Here is a 23,875-nt window from a genome sequence, read left to right on the forward strand (position 1 = left end):
CAAATCTTGCCTGCTTTGTTGTTAAAACCAGAAAGTCATGGGCTCTTTTATTCTTAGACAATAGGATAAGACACAGCAGAAGTAAGTGTCTTGTCAATAAATAGATTTCTTCTAGATTTCAGGAGCTTACTATAAAGCGAGTTTTTTCTCAGTCTCATACTACTGACATTTTAGACTGGATAATTCTCTGTTGCGGAGCCTCTTCTACGCACTGTAGGATGTTTAGCAGCATATCACTGCTCCTGCCTATTGCAATAGTACCTCTACCGCCTGTATTACCACTCCACCTCATGACAATCCAAAGTGTTTCCAGACCTTGCCAAATACCCCTGGGAGGCCAAACACAGTTCCCAGTTGAGAACCTCTGCCACAGAGATAATTTTCACAGATTTCTTTCAGAAATAAAGCAGAAGAAAGGTAAAGGTACAGCATTCAAAACACAGCAACAAACAGAAGAAAGTAACTTTTTTTCTTCTGAAAGTAACTTCTTCCCTTGTTATCATCTTCATTTTTGAAACAACCCTACAGGGGCACTTTCAAACACTGTTGGAGAGAATATAAATCTTCCCGAACAACAATCTGGCCACCAATACATAGCAAGCATTTATGATCATGCCCTCTGACCCAATAATTCCACTTCTAGAAATATCACAGTAGCATCATTTATAACAGCATGAAAATTCAAAGAATCTGAATGTATAATATAACAGGGAAACGGTTGGATACAGGAAAAAAGGGCAAGGAAGTACTTTAACAGTGATTACCTCTGGATTATGGAACTGTGAGTTTTGTTTTGTTGTCTCTATAATGAACATATATCACTTTCAAGGTCACTGATACTTGGGGGTGAGTAATAATTGGTAAGGCAGCATGACAGAGTGGTTAAGAGCTTGGGCTCTAGAAGCAACATGCCTGTATTTAAATCCCAGATCTGTTACCTTGAGCAATTACCCCAGTTTTATGTGATCCATTGCTGTAAAGAACAGATTTGAGCACAAACTCAATAAACATTTGCAATTATAGGCAAAATACTTAGGTTGTATCATAAGCTTTTTACTTTACTTTCCCTATAATATCAAAACTCCTCAGTCAAATTCAAAAGTTATATGAATCTCCAATGAAGCAATATACTCAAGAGCAGACTCCCTCATTATTTCCATGAAAAGAAACTACTTTTCATTGTCCTTTCGCCTCCTCCCGAAAGAAAGGAAGAGACTGAAAGAAGGTACTGATTATCCTTCCCACCTGGGAACTCAGACAAAATGTAAGTGAAAAACATGATCAAGAGGAATACAAGTGGCAAGTAGCATGAAGACTATACTTCTTCCTTTTTTAAGACTTATTTTTTTCTGGCTGTGCTGGGTCTTCGTTGCTGTGTTACAGTGAGTGGTAGTTACTCTTGGTTGTGGTCCCCTGGCTTCTCATTGCAGTGGCCTCTCTTGTTGCAGAGCACAGGCCCTAGGCCCATGGGTTTCAGTACTTGCAGCTTGCAGCTCTAGAGCCAGGGTTCAGTACTAGTGGCCACATGGGCTTTGTTGCCACGCGGCATGTGGGATCCTAACTGGGCCAGGCACCAATCTGGTGTCCCTTGCATTCCAAGGTGGATTCTTAGCCACCAGGGAAACCCAGGACTATAATTCTTACATATACCACATCTGAATATACCCAAAGCTTTCTCATGTACATGATCTCATCACTGAGAAGTGAACTGGGCATTTTAACATGTAGTGAAACAGTGTGGAGACAGTGTCTTGCCCAATGTCATAAAAGTGGCAAACCAAGAGAATCTAGGATATCTATCTGATGCTGACTTTGAGAGCTATTAGTTTGGTTCTAATCCACTACTTAAGAACTCCTGCTTCAAAAGATTCTCCACAACATACATGAATCTCAAAATAATTATGCTGAAAGACTTCCCACACACAAAAAAGTTACTATAATTATATAAAATTTACATAAAATTCTAGAAAATGAAAACTAATGTATTTTTTGAGAGATAAACAAGGCTCAGAAAAGAATATAGCTTGTACTAGCAATTCTAGTAATAATAATTGGTGGTGCCAGGCTATAAATCTAGTTCTGCCAGGTTCCAAAACCTTAGTCTGTGCCACAAGACCTCAATATCAACTACATGCACCCTAACAAAACTAGAAAAAATAAGTACTTGGTTTCCAGTATTACAATATTTCTGTCCTAATACTAAACGTTAGTGATGAAATATCTAAAACATAATTTACTTTTAAAACACATAAAGAAGCAAAAAGATTAGGCCTGTCAAGCAAACAAAATTAACGTCATAACTAACAGCCACCTCACAAAGAAACAATATGAGCAAGGAAATATAGTTAACAGAATCCATGTTTCAAATTATCAAACAAACATCCCAATATCCCACTGCACTATTATTACAAGTGATCAACCCATTTCAGAATACAAAAACTAGTCACAAAAACTTTTAAGTAAATCCTTGCATCCTGGGAAGCAATATTAGCCTCTTATGTCTTATATAAGAAAAAGTTCTCAGAAAATAATAGCTAAAAACTGAGTGGTTATTTTGAATTAAACATGGTATCATTCACTTATCATACACTATTTCATTTAAAACTCAATGATTTTATGATTATTTCAACATGCAGAACAAACATTTGATAAAATACAATACCTGTTTATGATATAAACTCTCAGAAACTAGGAATAGGAATCTCCTTCATAAAATAAATGATACATACATCACATACACTCAAAGACTGTCACATGATTTCATTCTGAAATTAAGAGGAGGATGTCCATTATTCAACACTGTACCTGAGGTCCCAGCCAGTGGAATAAGACATGAAAGAGAATCAAAAAGTGTACAGTTCAGAAAACCATAATTCACATTGTCCATATTAACAGACAACATGACTGTGTATACAGAAAACTCTAAATAATCTACAAACTACTAGAAATAAGTGAATGTAATTAGATTTCTAGATTCAAAGTCAATACACAGCAATCAACTATTGCTATGTATCAGGGAAAAAGTTAAAAATTAAATTTAAAAAAACCATTTACCTTATTTGAGAAATCACAAACACTGGGACATAAACCTAATAAAAGATATACAAAAACCTCTATATTAAAAACTAAAAAACAGGGACTTCCCTGGTGGGTCCAGTGGTTAAGAACCTGCCTGGCAACGCAGGGGACACAGGTTCGACCCCTGGTCAGGAAACTAAGATCCCACGTGCCACAGAGCAACTAAGTCTGTCTGACAACTACTGAGCCCACACACTGGAGTCTGCATGCTACAACCAAAGAGCCCACAAGCTGCAGCCAGAGAGTCCGTGTGCCACAATGAAATACCCTGCATGAAGCCACGAAGATCTGTGTATCGCAACAGGACGACACAGTCAAATAAATCTTTCTTTAAAATAGCATCAAAAAAACACTGATAAGGGAAAGTAAAAGAAACATTAAATAAAATGAAAGACATTTCGTGGTCATGAGACTCAATATTGTTAAGATGTCAATTCTCTCCAATTCAATGCAATGCTAAATCTAATTTGATAAATAAATTAAAACCTCAGCAGGATAATTTTGTATGTGGAAACTGATAGTTTTCCAAATTTACATAAAAATGAAAAGAACAGCCAAGATAATCTTGAAGAACAAAGTCAGAAAAGTTATACTACAAGACAGAAAGATTTTTATAAAGCTACAGTAATAAGAACAGTACATTACTGACACAAGGATAAACAAAGGGGCTAACAGAACAGTCCAGAAATAAACCAACACACACACAGTCACATGATTTATGACAAAAACATCACTGCCACTCCATGGAAAAAGGTAGGTCTTTTTAATAATGGTGTTGGAAACAACTGTACATCCTTATAGAAAAAGAGAATCTTAACCTCTTCCCCACACCAAGCACAGTCAGTCTAAGATGGATCACAAACATAAATACGATGGGCAAAACTATAAACCTTCCAGAAGAAAACACAAGAGTATCTCCAGGACCTCAGAGTAGTTAATTTCTTAATGGGACACAAAAGCAGTATCTACATTAGAAAAATATTGGTAGATCAGACTTTATTAAAATTAAGAATGTCTATTCAACAAAAAGCATCATTAAGAAAGTGAATAAGCAATGCACAGACTAGGAGAAATTGTTACACACACACACACATATACACATATAACTAAGGACTCAGACTGAAAATATGTGAAGAATTCTTATAAAGCAATAAGAAAAAAGACAACTAACTTTTGAAAAATAGGTAAAGGTCTTGAACAGGCACTTCACCAGGAAAATATCCAAATGGGCAATAAATATATGAAAATGTATTCAGTATTATTATTCATCAGAGAAGAAAAAACATAAGATAGTACCAAACCACCAGAAAGGCAAAAATTAAAATGATTGAAATCATGAAGAGTACAGAGAAGGGAGTGGACATATGTATGCCTACGGCTGATTCATGCTGATACATGGCAGAAACTAACACAATATTGTGAAGCAATTATCCTCCAATTAGTGGGCCACCTGGGGTTGGTGAAGGTTCTTAAGATGGCTGGATGGAAACTTGCTCTAAAAGCCACTGACTAGATAGCTTTTGGGGAGATCATCCCCTGAAACCAGAAGGCCGTGGCTAACTCCTTGAAGTCCTGGAATAAGACCCTCACTTCCAGGTTGGCTACTCTGCCTGAGAAGCCACCTGCCATCGACTGGGCTTACTACAAGGCAAACGTGGCAAAAGCTAGCTTGGTGGATGACTTTGAGAAGAAGTTTAATGCCCTAAAGTTTCCTCTGCTGTGCTTAGTTGCTCAGTCCAGCTCTTTGCAACCCCATGGATCGTAGCCTGCCAGACTTCACTGTCCATGGGGATTCTCCAGGCAAGAATACTGGAGTTGCCATGCCCTCCTCCAGGGGAACTTCCTAACCCAGGGATCGAACTCAGGTCTCCAGCATTGCACGTGGACTCTACCCACCGAGCCACCAGGGGAAGCCCAAGAATACTGGAATCAGTAGCCGATCCCTTCTCCAGGGGATCTTCCTGACTCAGGAATCGAACCAGGGTCTCTTGCATTGCAGGCAGACTCTTTACCAGCTGAGATACCAAGGAAGTCCAAAGGTTCCTATATCAGAGGATAAACACACTGCCCAGGTGGACGCTAAAGAAAAGAAGACGTGAAAAGCTGTGCTGAGTTTTTGTCTCTCGCAAAGACGAGGATTCAGGACTATGAGAAAGAGTTGGAGAAGATGAGGAACATAATTCCATTTGATCAGCTGACCACTAAGGACTTGAATGAAGTCTCTCCAGAAACCAAATTAGACAAGAAGTACTCCTACTGGCCTCACAAGTCAATTGAGAATTTATAAACTTGAGTCTGGGAGAAAGCTCTGGCCCTTGAATTATAAACTGTGTACATTAAAAATAATAACATAGAGAAGGCGTAGAGAAGCCCCTCCGGCCGTTGTGTTGTACTATCGGGTAGAGAGACGGAGCTGTAAATCTCGGAGTGAGGTTCTACCTACCCGAGGCCGCTGATGTGCGGAGACCCCGGGGGAAGCCACCATCACCATGTCTGACCAGGAAGCAAAACCTTCAAGGACTTGGGGGATAAGGAAGGAGAATACATTAAACTCAGAGTCATTGGACAAGATAGCAGTGAGATTCACTTCAAAGTGAAAATGACAACACATCTCAAGAAACTCAAAGAATCATATACTATCAAAGACAGAGAGTTCCCATGAATTCACTCAGGTTTCTCTTTGAAGGTCAGAGAATTGCTGATAATCACACTCCAAAAGAACTGGGAATGGAGGAAGATGTGATTGAAGTTTATCAATAACAAACAGGGGGTCATTCAACGGTTTAGATATTCTTTTTTTTTTCTTTCCCTTTAATCCTTTTTAAAAAAATAGTTATTTTGTAATGTGGTGTTCAAAACAGAATTGAAAACTAGCACCCCATCTCTTTAAAACATCTGGTAATTTGAATTCTAGTGTCCATTATTCATTATTGTTTCTTTTCATTGTGTTGATTTTTGGTGATCAAACCTCAGCCCCCTCTCCTTTTTAAAAATTACAGGTGTGCATAGAGATTCCGCCTTTCCAGGACTATGCATTTGCAGGCTTGTGATAAAGAAGATCGACTAATGCAAGCGTTCCTAATGAATTTCCAATTGGCCCTGAAGTTCTAGCATGTGACTGCTTCACTCCTGGACTATGAATTTCAGTGGGAGATGGAAGTTTTTCGGAAAACAGAACTGTGGAAAATGACCTTTCCTTAACTTGAAGCTACTTTTAAAATCTGAGGGTCTGGACCAAAAGAAGAGGAATATCCAGTTGGAGTCAAAATGACAGAGAATAATGACTAACTCCAGAGATGGATTCACTGAAGAGAAGCATTTTAAGATGAAAGAAAAATCTTGTCAGAAGATCCCAGAAAAGATCTAGTTTTCCTCAGCAGTTAAAAGTTATTCGTGCAGAACACTGCTCTTTTTTACTTTATTTATCCTTTTTGGCCGGGATATGGGTTTTAAATAGACAGTGTCTGTACCAGTTTCACTAAAATAAACAAAATATTTGTAAAAATCATAAAAAATAAAAACATAGTAAAAATATGATGCTTCAATTAAAAGTTAAAAAAAATAAAAATAAGGAAGGGATGTTATAATCACATACTATGATTTTTGTTTTATTTCTTCTTGAATATCTATTAAATTGTGACTTGTGTATTATTCTGTTTATATTATGCAGTCAACTTAATCTAAAATATTGCTTTGCCTTAAAATACTATGTCTAATATTAATAATAGATCTTTTGTTTATTAGTTATATGCCCTAACTTATTTTCTTTTATCCATGCTATATGTTTGTGGTTGAGGTATTTCTTTAGTGAATTCCTACAGTTGCTCAATAATGAAAAATGTATTACATATATTTCCTTTCATTAAAGCATCACAAAATACCTTAAAAAAAAAAAATGTGTGCAGAGAAGAGTTAACATAGCAGGCCTCAGATTACTCTCCTCAGAAAGGCCTGTTTGCAAAGTTGGCTGGCTTGGCTGGCTTCTGGAAACAGGAATTTTGGCAGAGTCCCACCATATTCAAAACTGATAAAAACGGTTTATTATGCCTGGTGGCTCAGTGGTGAAGAATCCTCCTGCAATGCAGGAGACACAGGAGACCTGGGTTTGATCCCTGGGTTGGGAAGATCCCCTGGAGAAAGAAATGGCAACTCATTCCAGTATTCTTGCCTGGGATATCACATGGATAGAGGAGCCTGGTGGGCTACAATCCATGGGGTCACTAAAGTCAGGCATGATTTAGAGACTAAACAACAACAACATGCCTAAATTTTGTGCACACAATATAGTTTATGCTAAACATCTACTTTCCTTCTGGGAGTCTGGAATTTTGGCACATGCTAGGCAGAAGGTGCCATGTGACCAGCCCCAATAAAAACCCTGACCACTGAGCCCCTGACAAGTTTCCCTGGTAGACAACATTTACATGTGGTCACAACCAATTGCTGGAGTTAAGTGCATCTTGTTTGACTATACTGCAAGGAGACTCTTGGAAGCTTGTGCTTGATATCCTCTGAAATTTGTCCCATGTGCCATTTCCTTTCTTCTGATTTTGCTTTGCATCCCTTTGCTGTATTAAGTTACAGCTGTGAGCATGATTATATGCTGAGTCCTATAAGTCCTCCCTAGCAGCTTCCCTAGTGGCTCAGAGGTTAGAGCGTCTGCCTGGAATGCGGGAGACCTGGGTTCAATCCCTGGGTTGGGAAGATCCCCTGGAGAAGTAAATGGCAACCTGCTCCAGTACTCTTGCCTGGAGAATCCCATGGACAGAGAGGAGCCTGGTAGGCTACAGTCCATGGGGTCGCAAAGAGTTGGACACGACTGAGTGACTTGACTTCACTTTACTTCACTTCATAAGTCCTCCCAGCAAATCGTCAAACCTAGGAGTGGTGCTGGGACCCCTGACAAACCAATTATAAGTGATTATGTGGCATAAACCACAATTATTTTGTACTGTTGAGGGAATATAAATTAATTCAACCACTTTGGGAGACTGTTTAGCAATATCTACTGAAATTCAAACATATTGCTACCACATGGCCCAATAATTCTACTCTTAAGAATATATCCAAAAGAAATATTCAACTTTTAAGAATGTTCATTTATTTATAATGACTTTAGCTATAAACAATTCAAATTCCATCAACAGGTGAATGAAAAAAAGTGAAAGTTAGTCACTCAGTCGTGTCCAACTCTTTGTGACCCCATGGACTGTAGCCTACCAGGCTCCTCTGTCCATGGCATTCTCCAGGCAAGAATTCTGGAGTGGGTTGCCATTTCCTTCTCCAGGGGTTCTTCCCAACCCAGGGATCAAACCCAGGTCACCCATACTGCAGGCAGACGCTTTATCAACTGAGCCACCAGGGAAGCCAACAGGCGAATGGATAAACAATATACTGTAAGAATTGAGTGGCATATTCATAGAATACTATAAAGTAATAAAACACGCACAAATATTGATTCATGTCATGACATGGATGAATCTCACAGATGGTAGTTAAAAATGGACAACACAAGTGTACACAATTCCATTTATACACAAAGAGCAAGCAAAGTATGATTCCACTGATGATATTCAAAAACTGGTAAAACTAACCTATGCTGATAAAAGTTATAAAAACAGTTAACCTGGAGGGGAATACTAGGCTATGGCATTCCATACATCTGGCTATTTAAATTTTAGGAAATTAAATAAAAAATTCAGTTTCTTAGTTGCACTAGCCACATTTCAAGTACTCAACAGCTACATATAGATAGATAATGGCTATAGTACTGGATAGCACAAAATACTCAGGTTCATCTTCAAAGAAAGTTCTATTGATCATTGCTATTCTAGAATGATGAGAATTTTCTGTATCTTGATATGAGTAGTAGTTAAATGGGTCTCTAAATATGAAAAAACTCAAACTATTCACTTTAAGTTTGTGCACTTTAGTTATAATTTATAACTCAATAGGTAAGTAAATAGACATGTTTTTAAAATAACTAGGAGAAAACATATACATGTATATAACAGATTATTTATATTTAAAATATAAAGGACTCATATAAATCAATAAGAATAGAGCATCAACCTAAAAGAAAAATGGAATACAACTTACAGGGAAGGATAGCTGTAAACATATTAAAAAAGACACTAAGGTTCATCAAAAATCAGAGAAATACAATCTAGAACATTGAGATACCACTTCTGCCCATCATATTTGCAAAAGCTTTTACAACTGGTAATGTCAGTTTTTTATAAAAAATTAAAAGATGAATACAAGTAACATGAGCTCAAGAAACGTACCATACAATTTTGCTACTAAAATCCTATAGTCCAAAGACAGTGGCTGGCATATACTATGTACTCAACACATATATATGGAAGGAAGTATGAAAAGAAAGTTGGGGAGATAGTGGTATTCCCTTATTCCTATACTCATCAATGATGGGGTATAAAGTAGGTACAGCCCTTTTGAAGAGGAATTTTATATCTTATATATTTGTTTATATAGAAATTCCATATCTCCCTTGGAGAAACACTAGTATGTGAAACAGATAATACTGAAAAACAAGAATTTATACTGTAGCATGATAATAGCAATAAGCTTCAAATAACATTATGCATTAAGAGAGGAAGAGTTAAAATAAACTATGGCTCTTCCAGGCTATGGAGTATTATACAACAATTAAAGAGATGAAGTAGATCTGTATGTAATGACATGAAGAGATCTTCACGCTTTTAGGTTAAAAAGCTACATATCAATACACAGATTTTTAAAAATCAACACAACCATGTACCATATGCATATGTGTACATACATCAATGCATAGAAATAGGTATAAAAAACTATAACCCTAACCAATAATAATGGTTATTTCTACAGTTAACTGGAATTAATGGGTGGTGACTTTCACTTTTTCTAGATTCAGATTTTTACAATAAAACATACTTATTACCTATGCAAAAAAACCCCAAAACCATTGCTCTTCCTTAGGTCTTGAGCTGCTGCTGTTCCATTTCCTAATGGTATAAAATGTGTTCAAACTACATATTGAACAGATAAGAACTAATTACATAAATCAAGCATTTTTACTTTTGTTCTTCCCACCAATATTTCTGGGTTTTGTTTTTTTTTAAACACCCGAAGAACTAACAGGTCACTGTATACATGATGAAGTACTATCTACTGAAACTTCAAAACATTTCTCAGCTGCACAAATAGTAGACCTAAAAACCCCAATAGTTTATTTAGATTTCAAATCTATAGATCTTTAGACACAGACTGTTTAAAGAAGTGTCTTTATCCAAAGTAATCATCTCCTACTAGGATAAAGTTATAAAAGCAACAACAACAATACAACTTAAAGAACCAGTCCCCGTCCCACCTGGGTCACTGGAATGTAGAGAGGTTCTCCATTATGCAGCAGTGTGAGTTTCCCATGCTGATGGAGTCGTCCTTCAGGCTTTAAACTTGCCATCTCCTTAGGTCCTCCTTTCTTGCCACTCTCTTGTCCATTTCCCTTAAGTTCTTCAGTATCACTTAAGCATTCAAAAAACTCTTCCTCGCTGTCACTCCAAGAATCCCATGATTTTCCCACCTCTCCTTTGTCCTTATCTGCCTCTCTCAAATTATCTGGCCCCAGCTGATCTCCAGATTTTCCAGCATCCCCTGAATATGTATTAGTCACATTATCTGAAGGACTTGTCTTTCTCCCCTCATCACGTGCCTTCTTTCTTTCAATACAACAATTTAACATCTTAAGAAAACAGAAACAAAATTATTTATTATTTTATTATTGTATTTATTATTATATATGAATTGTTAGTCAGATATGCATGGATCCCAGCCATATCCTGGACAGTTATTTTTCCTTCCCCTTCCTGGACACTGGTGATCAGAACATACCCAGAGACCCTGGCTTTTGTGGTCAAGGATCCCTAAGTTACCAGCCTTATTAGGAGTAAGCTAGACAAAAACTGCCAGCACAGGTGCACCAAGACCTAAAAGGTGACTCAAAGTAATAACCCAGGGCTCATCACACTGTGTTTGTAATAAACAAGCATTGCAGTTTTTGCCTGCCCTCTGTGGGTTTTGCTTGGGTGCTTATGGGTAAACACCTGTACACAAGGATACCAGTTATATAAGCTAAAGCTGTCAATCAACTTATCAAATAACACAAGACACAGGAAGAGAATTTCTACCACTCTGAAAAACCAACCCTACCCCCACTTCAGGGCAGTTTCTGGTTTCTAGACTGCCTATTCTCATCCTTTCATGGGAGCTTATGTTCTCTTTGCTTAATAAAACTGCTGCTGCTTAAAACTGCTCTTTATCTCTCGAATGAATTTTTCCCTTTGCAAGGACAAGGACTGAGGAAACTGCTGTTTCACCAGTTACAGTTACAGTAAAAATTTATCCAGTGCCTGAATATTTTCAGTCTCCACCCTTTCCCTGGACCTTGGTGTGAATGACAGTGACTTAAGTAACCTATAATGAAATGAAATGAAATAACCTGTAATGAAAACAGCTTATAATCTATTATTATATTTAATGTCAGAATAACTTGACCTAACCACTGTCACAAATTATATACTGCCACTGGGAAATTTTTACCTGTAGCTTCTGATGTAGTAAACAGCATCTCAGATCCGGGGGTCCACTTGCTAATCTATCAAATAAAGGAGTAGAAAAAAGCTTATCAGTGGAAATGCTTCAGATATGCATATTTTTATACCACCATATATTTAAACCACATAGATAAGAGAGCAAAACTAGACTTCTACAAATTAGGCAACTTAGATGGAGCAAATAAAATTAAAAGATCAAAATTTATTTCATTCTCCTAGTCCATAATTTACCAACAGCAAGTACAAGAGACAAAACGCAACAGCAAAGTAGTGACAGCTCTCAAGCTAACAGAAACTTAAAAAATTTAAGGCCTTGAAATCCACCCTAGGAAGTAGCTAGCATGCAGTCTTTCAAACACTACAAAGGAAGTTATACTATTTATTCAGTTCTCAATCATTATGGTAGATTCTCAATATAAAATCCATTGATCTCCACTTCTCTTTTGCTGAAGGGAGCCTGGATTTCCTCTACTCTAAATGAGGTGGTTCCCAGTAATTAGCCAAGAGAGAATCCAGTTAAGTAGAGGCTGGCAAATGACTTAGGAGTAAACATTTTTGGATCAGTTACCACTTTGTATTACCAATATCATGAGTCTCTTCCCTTAGTTTGAGTAGGATGGGCAAATGAACAGTAATCTATACAGTATCAACATATATGCTAAACTCTTTAAATGAAATGTCAACATAAGCTATATAAAAAAATTATAGGTAATATTTAACACCCAAACTTCTGAACTCTAAAGATGTTTTCCCTTCAACTAAACTACTGTTAACATTTTGTTATATTTCTTTCCAATTATTTTTCTATACATATTTCTCTATATTTTCTAATATTCTCTATTAGCATAGTTGAAAGCACTGTATACATTAACACTACAGTCTACTTTACTACAAATATTGTGATCATCTTCTATGTTAACAGGGATTCTTGGGAAAAAACTCTCCATTATAGAAATACATGATGATTTATTTAACCACCCTTTATTGGAAAAGACCCTGATGCTGGGAAAGATCTAAGGTGGGAGGAGAAGGGGACGACAGAGGATGAGATGGTCAGGTGGCATCACCGACCCAATGGACATGAGTTTGAGTAGACTCCGGGAGTTGGTGACGGACAGGGAAGCCTGGCGTGCTGCAGTTCATGGGGTCACAAAGAGTCAGAGATGACTGAGTGACTGAACTAACTTAATGTCTGATACTTAATTTTTTCTTCCTACTATAGTGAACACCAATGAACAGAAATCATATCCTAAGTTTCTTATCATTTTCTTGGGGCAGATTTCCTACAAGAGGAGAATTATAATGAGTCAGAAAGTCAAATTTTGTGAACAAATAAAAATACTATCTCTACAATCGGGAACTGAAATTATTACCCTGGAATCAGAAAGTTGTTTTCCCATCTGAAACGCATTTCAAGAACAAATTCCTGCCAGAGATGTGCCACTCCTTTCAGTCCTCCATGGTAGAAATTGATCATACAAAGACACAAAGCCAACTTGTATGTTAAACTATCAGACGGTGCAGATTTGAACTGATTGTAGAGATTCTAAATTTAACAAAATAGAAACAAACAAAACTTGTTAACAATATATTTACATGTATAATCAGAAACTGTGTAGGTAGAGATTTTAATACCTGAAATTAATCAGGCTTTTATCAAATGTCTAAAACATTATTGCCTCAATTTTTCTTAGGCAGCTCCATGTTTTCACGATCTCTACAAGGATCAAAATGTGACACTATATTTTAGTGAGGCTAAAGGTACAGCTTTAAGTTTCTTCTGTGAAATCTTTAAGATATACTCTAAATTTATGTGTTATATCATGAAATCACTTCCTAACAGTATTGTTAACAATTTGATATATCTCTACACCAGTCATTTAAACTTATTTCTCAATTTATCAAAGACTTCAAAAAGGAAAACATGAAAATTTTACTTCATTTTACATGTTACTCTATTAAAGAATTTTCTACTCTCTGTCTAGTTTTGAAATACAAAGAAGAATCTATTGCAAAACATAAATTTGATGACTTATGAAAAATTTAAACTGAAGGATATCCTATAATCCATACACAGTATATTTTTTCATTATTTCCAGAAAACTTCTTTTACCCAAAATATGTACCTATGTTAACGTTCTATAGTAGGTCACTGAATGGAGGCCATGATCGTCACTCAAGTTTTCCTAAGGTGATCTTTACAATAAAAAGATCCTTATTTCACAACAGAGAAAGTTTTATACTGAATGCTAGAAAATTATCATGTTTTCCTCATCCAAGTCTTTGTTAAACTGAGGATGAGCTTAAATGACAGGTATAGAGACATAAAACTGTTTACAGTAGTCGTTGTGAGGTAGATCTCATGACTGTTGCTAGAAATATAGCAAAATCCCTAGAAATTCAATGCATTTAAAATATTTAACATTAATTAACTTACATATTCTTCACTCTCTAGTGGAGGATTACTATTGTCTGTTGAAGAAGTCCCATCTAATGGTTTCTCAGAAGCAGCATCAGGGAATAAGAACTTAGGGGAAAGAAAGAAAATAATCACATTTTCAATGAAATTTATTACTTTGCAGACTTTTGTAACTCTTATAAACACCATTTGACATTTTAACACTTGTGTTTTTAAATCAATGAGAATGCTCTTACTGTATTGGCCAGTTGGTTCTACACTATCTCAATTATTTTCTATTTTTCTCCAAAAAACAGAGTGACTAGTCAATTTTAAAATCAGATTTTTCTTAAATGTAACCACCAGGTTCTGTGAATTGTTTAGTTCACAAAATGCAAAACCAGAATCTGTGCACTATGATTTCAGGCTCATCCAAGGTCATTAAATTTTTTAAAAGTGTTATTATTAAATAGATAAAATTATAAAAGAAAAATTTTAAACACCTAAACACTTGTGAGGCTCCATAGAGAAATACAACCCACAGGTTTTCATATACGAAATGCTACAAGTATGACATTAAAGACCCATAATTTTATCTTACGAGCTACTTACAGAAAGTGGAAAGCAGACTAAACCTGTAATGACCGATGTATCTTTTCTACATGATTTCTGTTAATACATGTGAGGATTTATGTGAGGGTGAGGGTGCATATGTGAGGGTGTGCAGAGTGGTTAAAAAAAAAAACTGCAGTGCATACAACTGAGCTACATAATTGGAATAAAATCTCTTAAGGATATATCCTTATGGGGCCTTCTCTACAGAAATTTATTTTCAATCCTTTAATCACTAATCTCCCCAAGTGTTTTGTGGTACCGCTGACATGTAATTCCTTTGCATACTTTGCCATGTACTACAGAACTGAACAGAACAGGCTCAAGAGATTTTTCCAGTGGTCGTGTATGGATGTTAGAGCTGGACTGTGAAGAAAGCTGAGCGCCAAAGAATTGATGCTTTTGAACTGTGGTGTTGGAAAAGACTCTTGAGAGTCCCTTGGACTGCAAGGAGATCCAACCAGTCCATCCTAAAGAAGATCAGTCCTGGGTGTTCATTGGAAGGACTGATGCTAAAGCTGAAACTCCAATACTCTGGCCACCTCATGCAAAGATTTGACTCACTGGAAAAGACTCTGATGCTGGGAGGGATTGGGGGCAGGAGAAGGGGACGACAGAGGATCAGATGGCTGGATGGCATCACCGACTCGATGGACATGAGTTTGGGTGAACTCCAGGAGTTGGTGATGGACAGGGAGGCCTGGCGTGCTGCGATTCATGGGGTCGCAAACAGTCGGACATGACTGACCCACTGAACTGAAATGAACTGAACAGAATACGTTGAAGAGATTTTTCTTCTTAAGGAGAGGAACAACCAAGTGTCAACATCCACTAGTAAGCACATTTATACACAGTATCCTATTTTCATACCACTACGTGAGCTATGTATCAGTGCCCACATCTCTTATAAATAAACAAACTAAAAATCTGGCTACAAAGTCTTGCTCAGATAAATAGCAGGGCTAAAATTAACTTGAAGTTTTCAAGTCCTATATTCTTTTCATTACACTACTCTTAAAGCTTTTTCCCAAGAATGTCTTAATGCACAGGCTGTCAGAAGTAAGATTGTAACTACAATTATAGTAAGAATAGCTATGATTTAGCGAAGTTCTATTAAATACCAGTGTAACAGAAGGTCCTTTAATGCATCCAACAACCTCACAGGCTTTTATTAGATTCACTTCAGATGTAGCCACTGAAGTTAAATGGCTTGTTCAAAGTCAAACAACAAATCAGGATTAACCTTGGTGTATATGGTTCCTGGGCTGGACCTGTTCCACCAACCTATACCTAGGAGACACCCTAGCCCCTTCTAGTACTTGCTACAAAGTTTTCAAGAATACCATTTTGATCATGTCAACCTCCTGCTTAAAGTGGCATTAAACTGTAAGATGAAGTCCCATGCTTCAGCAAGCGCTTCACCAGCTACTCTTCAGTCTCATCCCTGACCCCTCTCTGGGAAGTACCCTGCAATCTACCAGATTATCCGACATGCTCTCTCAGGCCTCTGCAATTCGTCCACTTCTAAACCTTCATCCATTTATGACTAGCTCAACTGTCCCCTCTTTGTGAAGCTCTCCCTGATTCCCACTGCTCAGACAGACAGATGCACCCCTCTGCTGTGTTCTCACAGGCCCTTGGCCAGAATTCTTACATGTAACACAGTATTATAATTATTGTTCATTTTCATTATTCCCACTACACCAGTGGCAACTCTGAATGTGGAGACTGTGTTTTACTCATTTTATATCCCCATATAGTACCTGCCACACAGATAGGACTGAATAGACAATAAATGAGTGCGCATACAGACACATAAAAACATTACATTTAGTTACCAAAAGAATAGTATTGAGGACATCATTATTCAGTGGTGATTCTTCCACACCTCTGTGTTTCCGTATTTTCTTCTTTGCAGTGTGCACCATGTTAGAGACTGATAATTTATGAATTGGAACCGGTGCAGGCTCTGTCAACTTTGATAAAGCATGAGTTATATCAGCAATTTCTATAAAAAGAATAGAAATGAATACATATTACAACATCAACCTTAGCAGGTTAAAGTGATGAATAAACTGATGACTGTACAGAATACTTTAGTCACTCTTTTCATCAGTGACTTTTCATTAATACACATGTTCAGCTTTATATAGATGCATGATTAACAAAGGTGTAACAATTTCTGCCCAGGAACTTCAAAAATAAACCTCTAAAACTCTGTTTTTAAAAATATTTTACATTTTCTTATTAATCACACAATGTTTTAAGCTCAGGGTATAGCCAAGAGAAAATGGTAGCTGTTTAGTTCATCAAAACGTGATTCCCTAATATAACCTGAATGAGAAAAATAGATGAAGAGCTGCTGGAAAATGTGTGAAAGAGTTAGACAGTTGAAAATAACTTTAAAAAAGAGAAAAAGTCACCTCTCCCTTCTTCCTCAAATGTGGATCGTCCAAGAATCTCATCAGTTGACTCCTTTCGACGGCAAATTTTAAAAAATTCAGTGACAAAATCACCTACACAGAAAAAATGTTACTCATTTTTGAAACGTAACTGAAAGAAGTCAGTCCTATACATAAATATACATGTCTTTTCACAAAAGCTATTAACTAACATATTGCTTTCCTGGTGGTTCAGATGGTAGAGTCTGTGGTGCGGGAGATCTGAGTTCAACCCCTGAGTCGGGAAGATCTCCTGGAGAAGGAAATAGCAACCCACTCCAGTATTCTTGCCTGGAAAATCCCATGGATGGAGGAGCCTGGCAGGGTATAGTCCATAGCATCGCAGAGTCAGACATGACTGAGCGACTTCACTTTCACTTTCAACATATGGCAGGAAAAAAAAAACATTCAAGGGAACTCTACTCAGTGCTCTTCACTGACCTAAGTAGGAAAGAAATTTTATTTTATTTTATTTATTTATTTTTTTTTAAGGAAAGAAATTTTAAAAGAGATATATGTATACATGTAACTGATTCACTATGCTATAACAGAAACACATTATAAAGCAACTATATTCTAATAGAAATTTAAAAAAAAATACTGAACTCTTGCATGATCTGCCTGCCCTTCCAGTCAAGAGGCTGACGTCTGAGCAGGGCCATGAGATTAGTCTTGACCCAGTACAAAAAAAAAATGAGAGACATCTGCCACTCTTGTTGCAATTCTGGTCATAAAAATGCATTAAGTTTGACATTAAAAAAAAAGAAAGAAAAAGAACCATTCAGTTTCTCCACCCAAGGCAAAAACTTAATCCCATTTCAAAGGTAGCCTTGCTTTTACTTTCCCTCTATGTCCCAGGATATTAAAAGTTTTTTCTTATAATTCCCCCTAGAATGAAAGGAAAAATAATTGGACAGTAACATTAAGCACTTACTATTGGCCTGAATAAGATAAATAGTATCTTTTCTCATGCAGTTGGTGGATCTAGGATTTAAAACAAGGTCTATCCAACTCTAAAACATTTCCTATCAACCCTCTACCCACCTCCCAATGTTCTTATTGTTTTAGTCACCAAGTTGTGTCTGACTCTCTGCAACCTCCTGGAAAGCCTGCCAGGCTCCTCTGCTCATGGAATTTCCTAGGCATGAATACTGGTGTGTAGCCATTTATTCTCCAAGGCATCTTCCCAACCCAGGGGTCAAACTCACGTCTTCAGCGTCTCCTGCATTGGCTGGCAGATTCTTTACCACTGAGCCACCAGGGAAGCCTCACTACTTCCCTATACCTCAAGACAAAGATGGCAGGAATTTTACCTTATATACGTAAATGCTAATTAGCATTTAATGAATAACATGATGAATGATACAGAGCTCAGGAAAAAAAGCTTTACGGAAATGCCCCAAAACTGTCATCAATAAATATTTAGTAATAACTCTATCAGCTGAATGGCAATGTATTACACTGTATGAAATAAATGTGGCATGCATGAACACAGAAATGGAGAAAATAATTTTCACATCCACTAAATATGAGAAAAAGACTGAAAAGAGGAGATGGTTTCAGAAGACTTCATGAAGAAGACATTATCTACAAAAGCAGGAAGAGAAAGATAATTCTAGATATGGGATATAATAATTTTGACCTGAAGAGTGAATGATAGTTTTAAAAGTATTTTTATAATGTTATAACATTTCTATAATGTTACAGAAATGTTCTATATGTTTTAAATGTTATACAAATACATTTCTGTAATGTTATATCAGGGTTTCCCTGATAGCTCAGTTGGTAAAGAATCTGCCTGCAATGCAGGAGACCCTGGTTTGATCCCTGGGTCAGGAAGATCTGCTGGAGAAGGGATAGACTACCCATTCCAGAAGTCTTGGGCTTCCCTTGTGGCTCAGCTGGAAAAGAATCTGCTTGCAATGCAGGAGACCTGGGTTCGATCCCTGGGTTGGGAAGATTCTCTGGAGAAGGGAAAGGCTACCCACTCCAGTTATTGGCCTGGTGAATTCAATGGACTGTATAGTCCATGGGGTTGCAAAGAGTCACACACGACTGAGTGACTTTCACTTTCACATATTGTTATTTCACTTCAAATATCCCTATGACATGTACAAGATTATTTACACCTCTTTTCCTCTATCAGAAAAAATATCTGCAGATACAGTACAGAGCCCTACAGAAAGGCTCTAATCAGATCATCAAATTCAGTGTTCATCCTTGTCATATACTGCAAGCATATAGGGATGACAAAAGACAAAAAGGGGTTCCACTACCCAGAATGGAAGAAGCAGAGTATGCCACAGAAGGAAAAAAAGAAGCAACATATAGCATTAGGAAAATAAAACTCAGATCCTGGGAAAACACAAGAGAATTCTGAGGTGTAGACTGGTTAAAACTAAATGACAAGAAAGTCTGCCAGTATTCTTTAAGAATAACCAGAAGGAGTCACTGCTGTTGACAAAGATTAATTTTTAATGATGTTAACTGAGGGGGTCACAATGTAAAAAACTTTAAAAAAATTTTCAGATAGGTGAAATAAAGTATGAAGAATACATCCAGTGTTACTGATCTGGAGAATAGACAAATACGTGGTATTTCGGGAAAGGAACATAAATATCTTACCTAGTAAACACTGAGGATTATCAGCTTTTCGAACTCTAACAGACCAGTGGGGAGCCTGCATAGGATCCAAATCACTAAAATGCAAAATGGTAAACACAAGATCCTACTTACAGCAATCTGCAAAGTTCATAAATTTATTAAAATGTAGTCTTAATGAAAACATTATATAGAAGGACAAGCAATCCATTTTGCCTCCCTTAAACTTACTGCTATTCACATGCAGAAGACCATTTAGATGAGTTTTTAAAAATAAAACCTTAAGACAAAATTCTTAGACAAAAAAGTACAAAAGGAAAAACCAAAATCAGAACAAACTAATCAAAAAGCATAAAAATGATTCTGATCAGGTAACATACAATGATAACCTAATGAGAATATTTTAGAAATAAATAAAACAAAATGAGAAACAAGCAAAAATGTACAATAATCCTAATCTGTTTTTTATTACAGTATTTATTAATAAAAAGAAAACTATAAAAATTTGCACAAGATCAAGTACCCCATTTTCTCAGTTAAACAGATTATGCTGCATTCGCTTAATGGGATATTATGCAGTACTTTAAAAATTGACAACACAGATCTACATCTATTTAATGAATAATTGTATTTATGAATAAAGCAAATTAATATATAAATTTATACTTTAAAAAGAAATACCCTTAAATGCTAACTGGTTATTTTTTAAGTAACAGAATTGTAGGTAATCTTTCTTCTTTATACCCATCTAAATTATCTGATTTTAAAAGCTTGTGTTACTTTTACCATCAGAAAATAGAACACATTTATTTTAACTATTTTTTTAAAAGTGTCCTATTTCTTACTGTTTTGCATCAAGCATGAGAAGATACCAAAATTACATTCCTCTTTCCCCACATTCTTCTGGGATAGGGCTCGCTGCAATTTTCAATTTTTTCCTGTGCAATTTTTCCATTGCACAGGAGTATATGATATGGATGTTTTGTTATTTATGGCACTGAATGATCAAATGTTCTCCCTACATATTTTAATGACCATCATCTCTTAAAAGTCCTTATCAAATGTTCTTACCAGCTACAAAAAGTCCAACAGAATTATGCACTGACTCCCAAACTAACTAGAGACATCTTTGCTAAGCCCAAGTAAGATTCACACTGCTCACTACCCTGGAACTAAGGATCCTGTCTCCAAAGTCTACAGCTTAAAACACATTTCTAATATACATCAGTCAGTCTAAAAACTGATCTTTAAAAACAAAAGTAAACAACCATATCAGAAATTGATTCAAAGAAAAATTGCTAACCCACTGGGCAGTTAGTTTAGTCTTTTGAAATCTGTGACTCTCAATGTACTATTTTTAACATACTTACGAATAAACATCATTATCCACAATGATACCTTCAGTCAGATGAGGCCATGTAGTTGCTAAATGGAGTTCACTGAAACAAAACATACAATATATCTGAAGCTTTAATAATGTATATATACTCTGATTCAACAATTCTACTTCTAGAATTGTATTCTCAGTAAATAACTGGAAATATGCCCCAAAAAGTATGCTAAAAATGTTCATGATTTGTAATATAATAAAACTGCAAGCACCTGGTTTAGCAAATGATGGCATATTTATATTAATGTCTGCAATAAAAAACCATGCTATACATAATAATCAAAAAGTATAAGTAAACCAAATGTTTGTCAGTTGATGAGTTAAGTAAAATGCAGCACTATTCCACAGGACAGGGTATTATATGGCCACAAAAAGCAATGATACACTGATTCACGCTACAATGTGGATCAACCTCCAAAAGATGCTAAGTGAAAACGCCAGATACAAAAGGTCCCATATGGTATAATCCAACCTATATGAAATGTCCGGAAAAGGAAAATCCATATAGGCAAAAAGTACATTAATATCAGTCTAGAGCCAGAGGCTCTAGGGAGACTGGGATGGTGGGGGCGAGAGGTGGGGTGGGGGTGGTGATAGTTAAGAGGCGAAGGGTTTCTTTTTGTGGTAATGAAAATGTTGTGGAATTAGATACTAATGATGGTTGCACAACTCTGAACCCTAAAAACACTAAAGTGTATACTTTAAAATTGTGACTTTTGTGGTACGTAAGTTATATCTCAATTTTGAAAATATCATTTTTATATAGTTCAGGGATTGGCTCTACAAAGGACCCTCTGGAAGTATTTTGTGCTTTTTATGGGCCATGTATCAATTGTTTGCTATATTCTTGTTTTTTTCTTTTAAAACCCTCAACAATGTAAATCCACTTTTAGTCCCTTGTTGTTGTTGTTTGGTCACTAAGTCATGTCTCTTTGTGACTCCATGGACTGTAGCCCACCAGGCTCCTCTGTCCACAGGATTTCCCAGGAAAGAAAACTGGAGTAGGTTGCCATTCCCTTCTCCAAGGGATCTTTCCAACCCAGGGATCTGAGGTAATAATAATAATAATAGAAATAAAGTACATAATAAATGTCATGTGCTTGAATCATCCTGAAACCATTCCCCACCCTGGTCTTCCATGAACGCCGTTTCTGGTGCCAGAAAGGTTGGGGACAGCTGCTCTCTAAGGCTCTCGGGGTCCATCATCTGGAGGCATTGGTGCAGCTCGACCTTGAGGTTGACCGTCACCAGTCTTCCTGATGAAGGAGATCTGGGAGGGGAAGTCTCACTGTCTCACGAGGTTGGGGAGGATGATTTCCGCTATAATTTTCTTGGGTTGAGACTTCACCCCCTGAGCCTTTGGTGTGCTTGGGGTGGCTTTCCCTGGTGGAGACCCATGAAGGGTAGATTGGCTAAGAGGCATCAAATTCTGAGCAGATCTGCTGGAAGCCTGGTGCAGGCTCTGCTGGAGGCTGAGCAGATCCCTAAGCTCCATTGCATTAGAAGGGGTGCATCTTGGGAAGGGCATGGGATGAACAAGACCTAACCCCATGAAGACCATCCACGGTGCATACAGATTCCAGGCACATTCATGGGCTAACTGTAGGGACATCTTTTGGGCTACAGTTTCACCATCCAGAGTTTAGCCCATTAAACTATGGTAATTTAGCTCATTATATATATAAAAACAGGCCACTGGTCAGATTTGGTCCACAGGTCATAGTTTGCTGACCTCTTTTTATAGATGAAAATTAAATTGCAGAATAACAAGCCACAAAAAAATGTATGATGACATACATTTATAAAATAAATAAAAATACTGCAGAAAAGAGTTACCATACCAGGCCTAACACTGAGAAAGGATTCCTTGCAAGCGGCTAGTCCCTGGTTTGGCATCTGGGAACTTGAATTTCAGGAGGGTTCTTATCATTCATTGTGCCTAAATTACCTGTGCCAAAAACATGGTTGATGGAAACATCTGGTTTTCTTCTGGTACATGCTAGCCAGAGGGAGCCTACATGACCAGTCTCTGATTAAAACTTCTAAGTGCTGCACCTCTAGTGAGCTTCCCTGGTAGACAGCCTTTCACACATACTGTCACAGTTCATTGCTGGGGGAATTAAATGTGTCCTGTGTGACTACATGGGAAGATGAAGTTTGTCCTTCATTTGCTCTGGACCTCACCCCATATCCCTTTTCCCTTTGTTGATTTTTGCACCATATCCTTTTGCTTAGTAAATAAGCATGAGCACAGCTGTATGTTGAGTCCTACAAGTTCTCCTAGCAAATCAACTTGAGGGTGGTGTTGGGGGGATCGGCTGCATATATACACATAAACATGTACATATACACACTTAATTCATATGAAAAATGGCCGGAAGCACATACAGCAAGCTGTTGTCCATGATCACCTGTGAGTAGGTGATTATAAATTTAGTGATCTTTTTTTCCTCCTGTCTAGATTCTGATCTCACTTGTTATGTTTGGAGAATACAGAAGTCAAAAGGGTCAATTACTTCATTTCTCCGCTCTTCGGTGATGCTTGACTAACTGGCAACTGCAGTCTGAGAATCTGAATCTGTAAGCAGTTAGGAATTCACAGTGGGCCAGGACTCCACAACAATGCAGTGTAACCCGGGTTATGAACCAGACAACTAGGCAGGCTTGGCTCAAGGCTATTTTCTGAGCCTGGTTCTACAATGGTCCCAATTAAACATTTGAGTTACTAAGTATCTACCCAATA

The 23,875-nt window shown here is 37.1% G+C and overlaps 1 protein-coding gene, 1 non-coding gene and 1 pseudogene across 3 annotated transcripts in view; 2 read left to right on the forward strand and 1 right to left on the reverse strand.

The window, feature by feature from the left end:
* The window catches only part of RAB3GAP1 (RAB3 GTPase activating protein catalytic subunit 1), a 121,981-nt gene that overhangs the window by 21,401 nt on the left and 76,705 nt on the right, over positions 1–23,875 (reverse strand). For both annotated transcript variants that reach the window (XM_052654549.1, XM_052654541.1), the window contains exons 10-17: positions 21,113–21,181; positions 19,767–19,840; positions 17,124–17,216; positions 16,539–16,708; positions 14,128–14,217; positions 13,064–13,236; positions 11,677–11,731; positions 10,448–10,819 (exon numbers count right to left, since the gene is read on the reverse strand). In XM_052654549.1, the coding sequence (XP_052510509.1) occupies positions 10,448–10,819; positions 11,677–11,731; positions 13,064–13,236; positions 14,128–14,217; positions 16,539–16,708; positions 17,124–17,216; positions 19,767–19,840; positions 21,113–21,181 (1,096 nt within the window). The remainder of the gene's footprint in view (positions 1–10,447; positions 10,820–11,676; positions 11,732–13,063; positions 13,237–14,127; positions 14,218–16,538; positions 16,709–17,123; positions 17,217–19,766; positions 19,841–21,112; positions 21,182–23,875) is intronic.
* LOC128062204 (ATP synthase subunit d, mitochondrial-like) lies at positions 4,553–5,365 on the forward strand (annotated as a pseudogene).
* Positions 7,711–7,782, forward strand: TRNAS-GGA (transfer RNA serine (anticodon GGA)). Its single transcript has one exon. It is a non-coding gene; the product is annotated as a tRNA-Ser (tRNA).

Source organism: Budorcas taxicolor, chromosome 2 (assembly GCF_023091745.1).
Source record: "Budorcas taxicolor isolate Tak-1 chromosome 2, Takin1.1, whole genome shotgun sequence".
NCBI lineage: Eukaryota > Metazoa > Chordata > Mammalia > Artiodactyla > Bovidae > Budorcas > Budorcas taxicolor.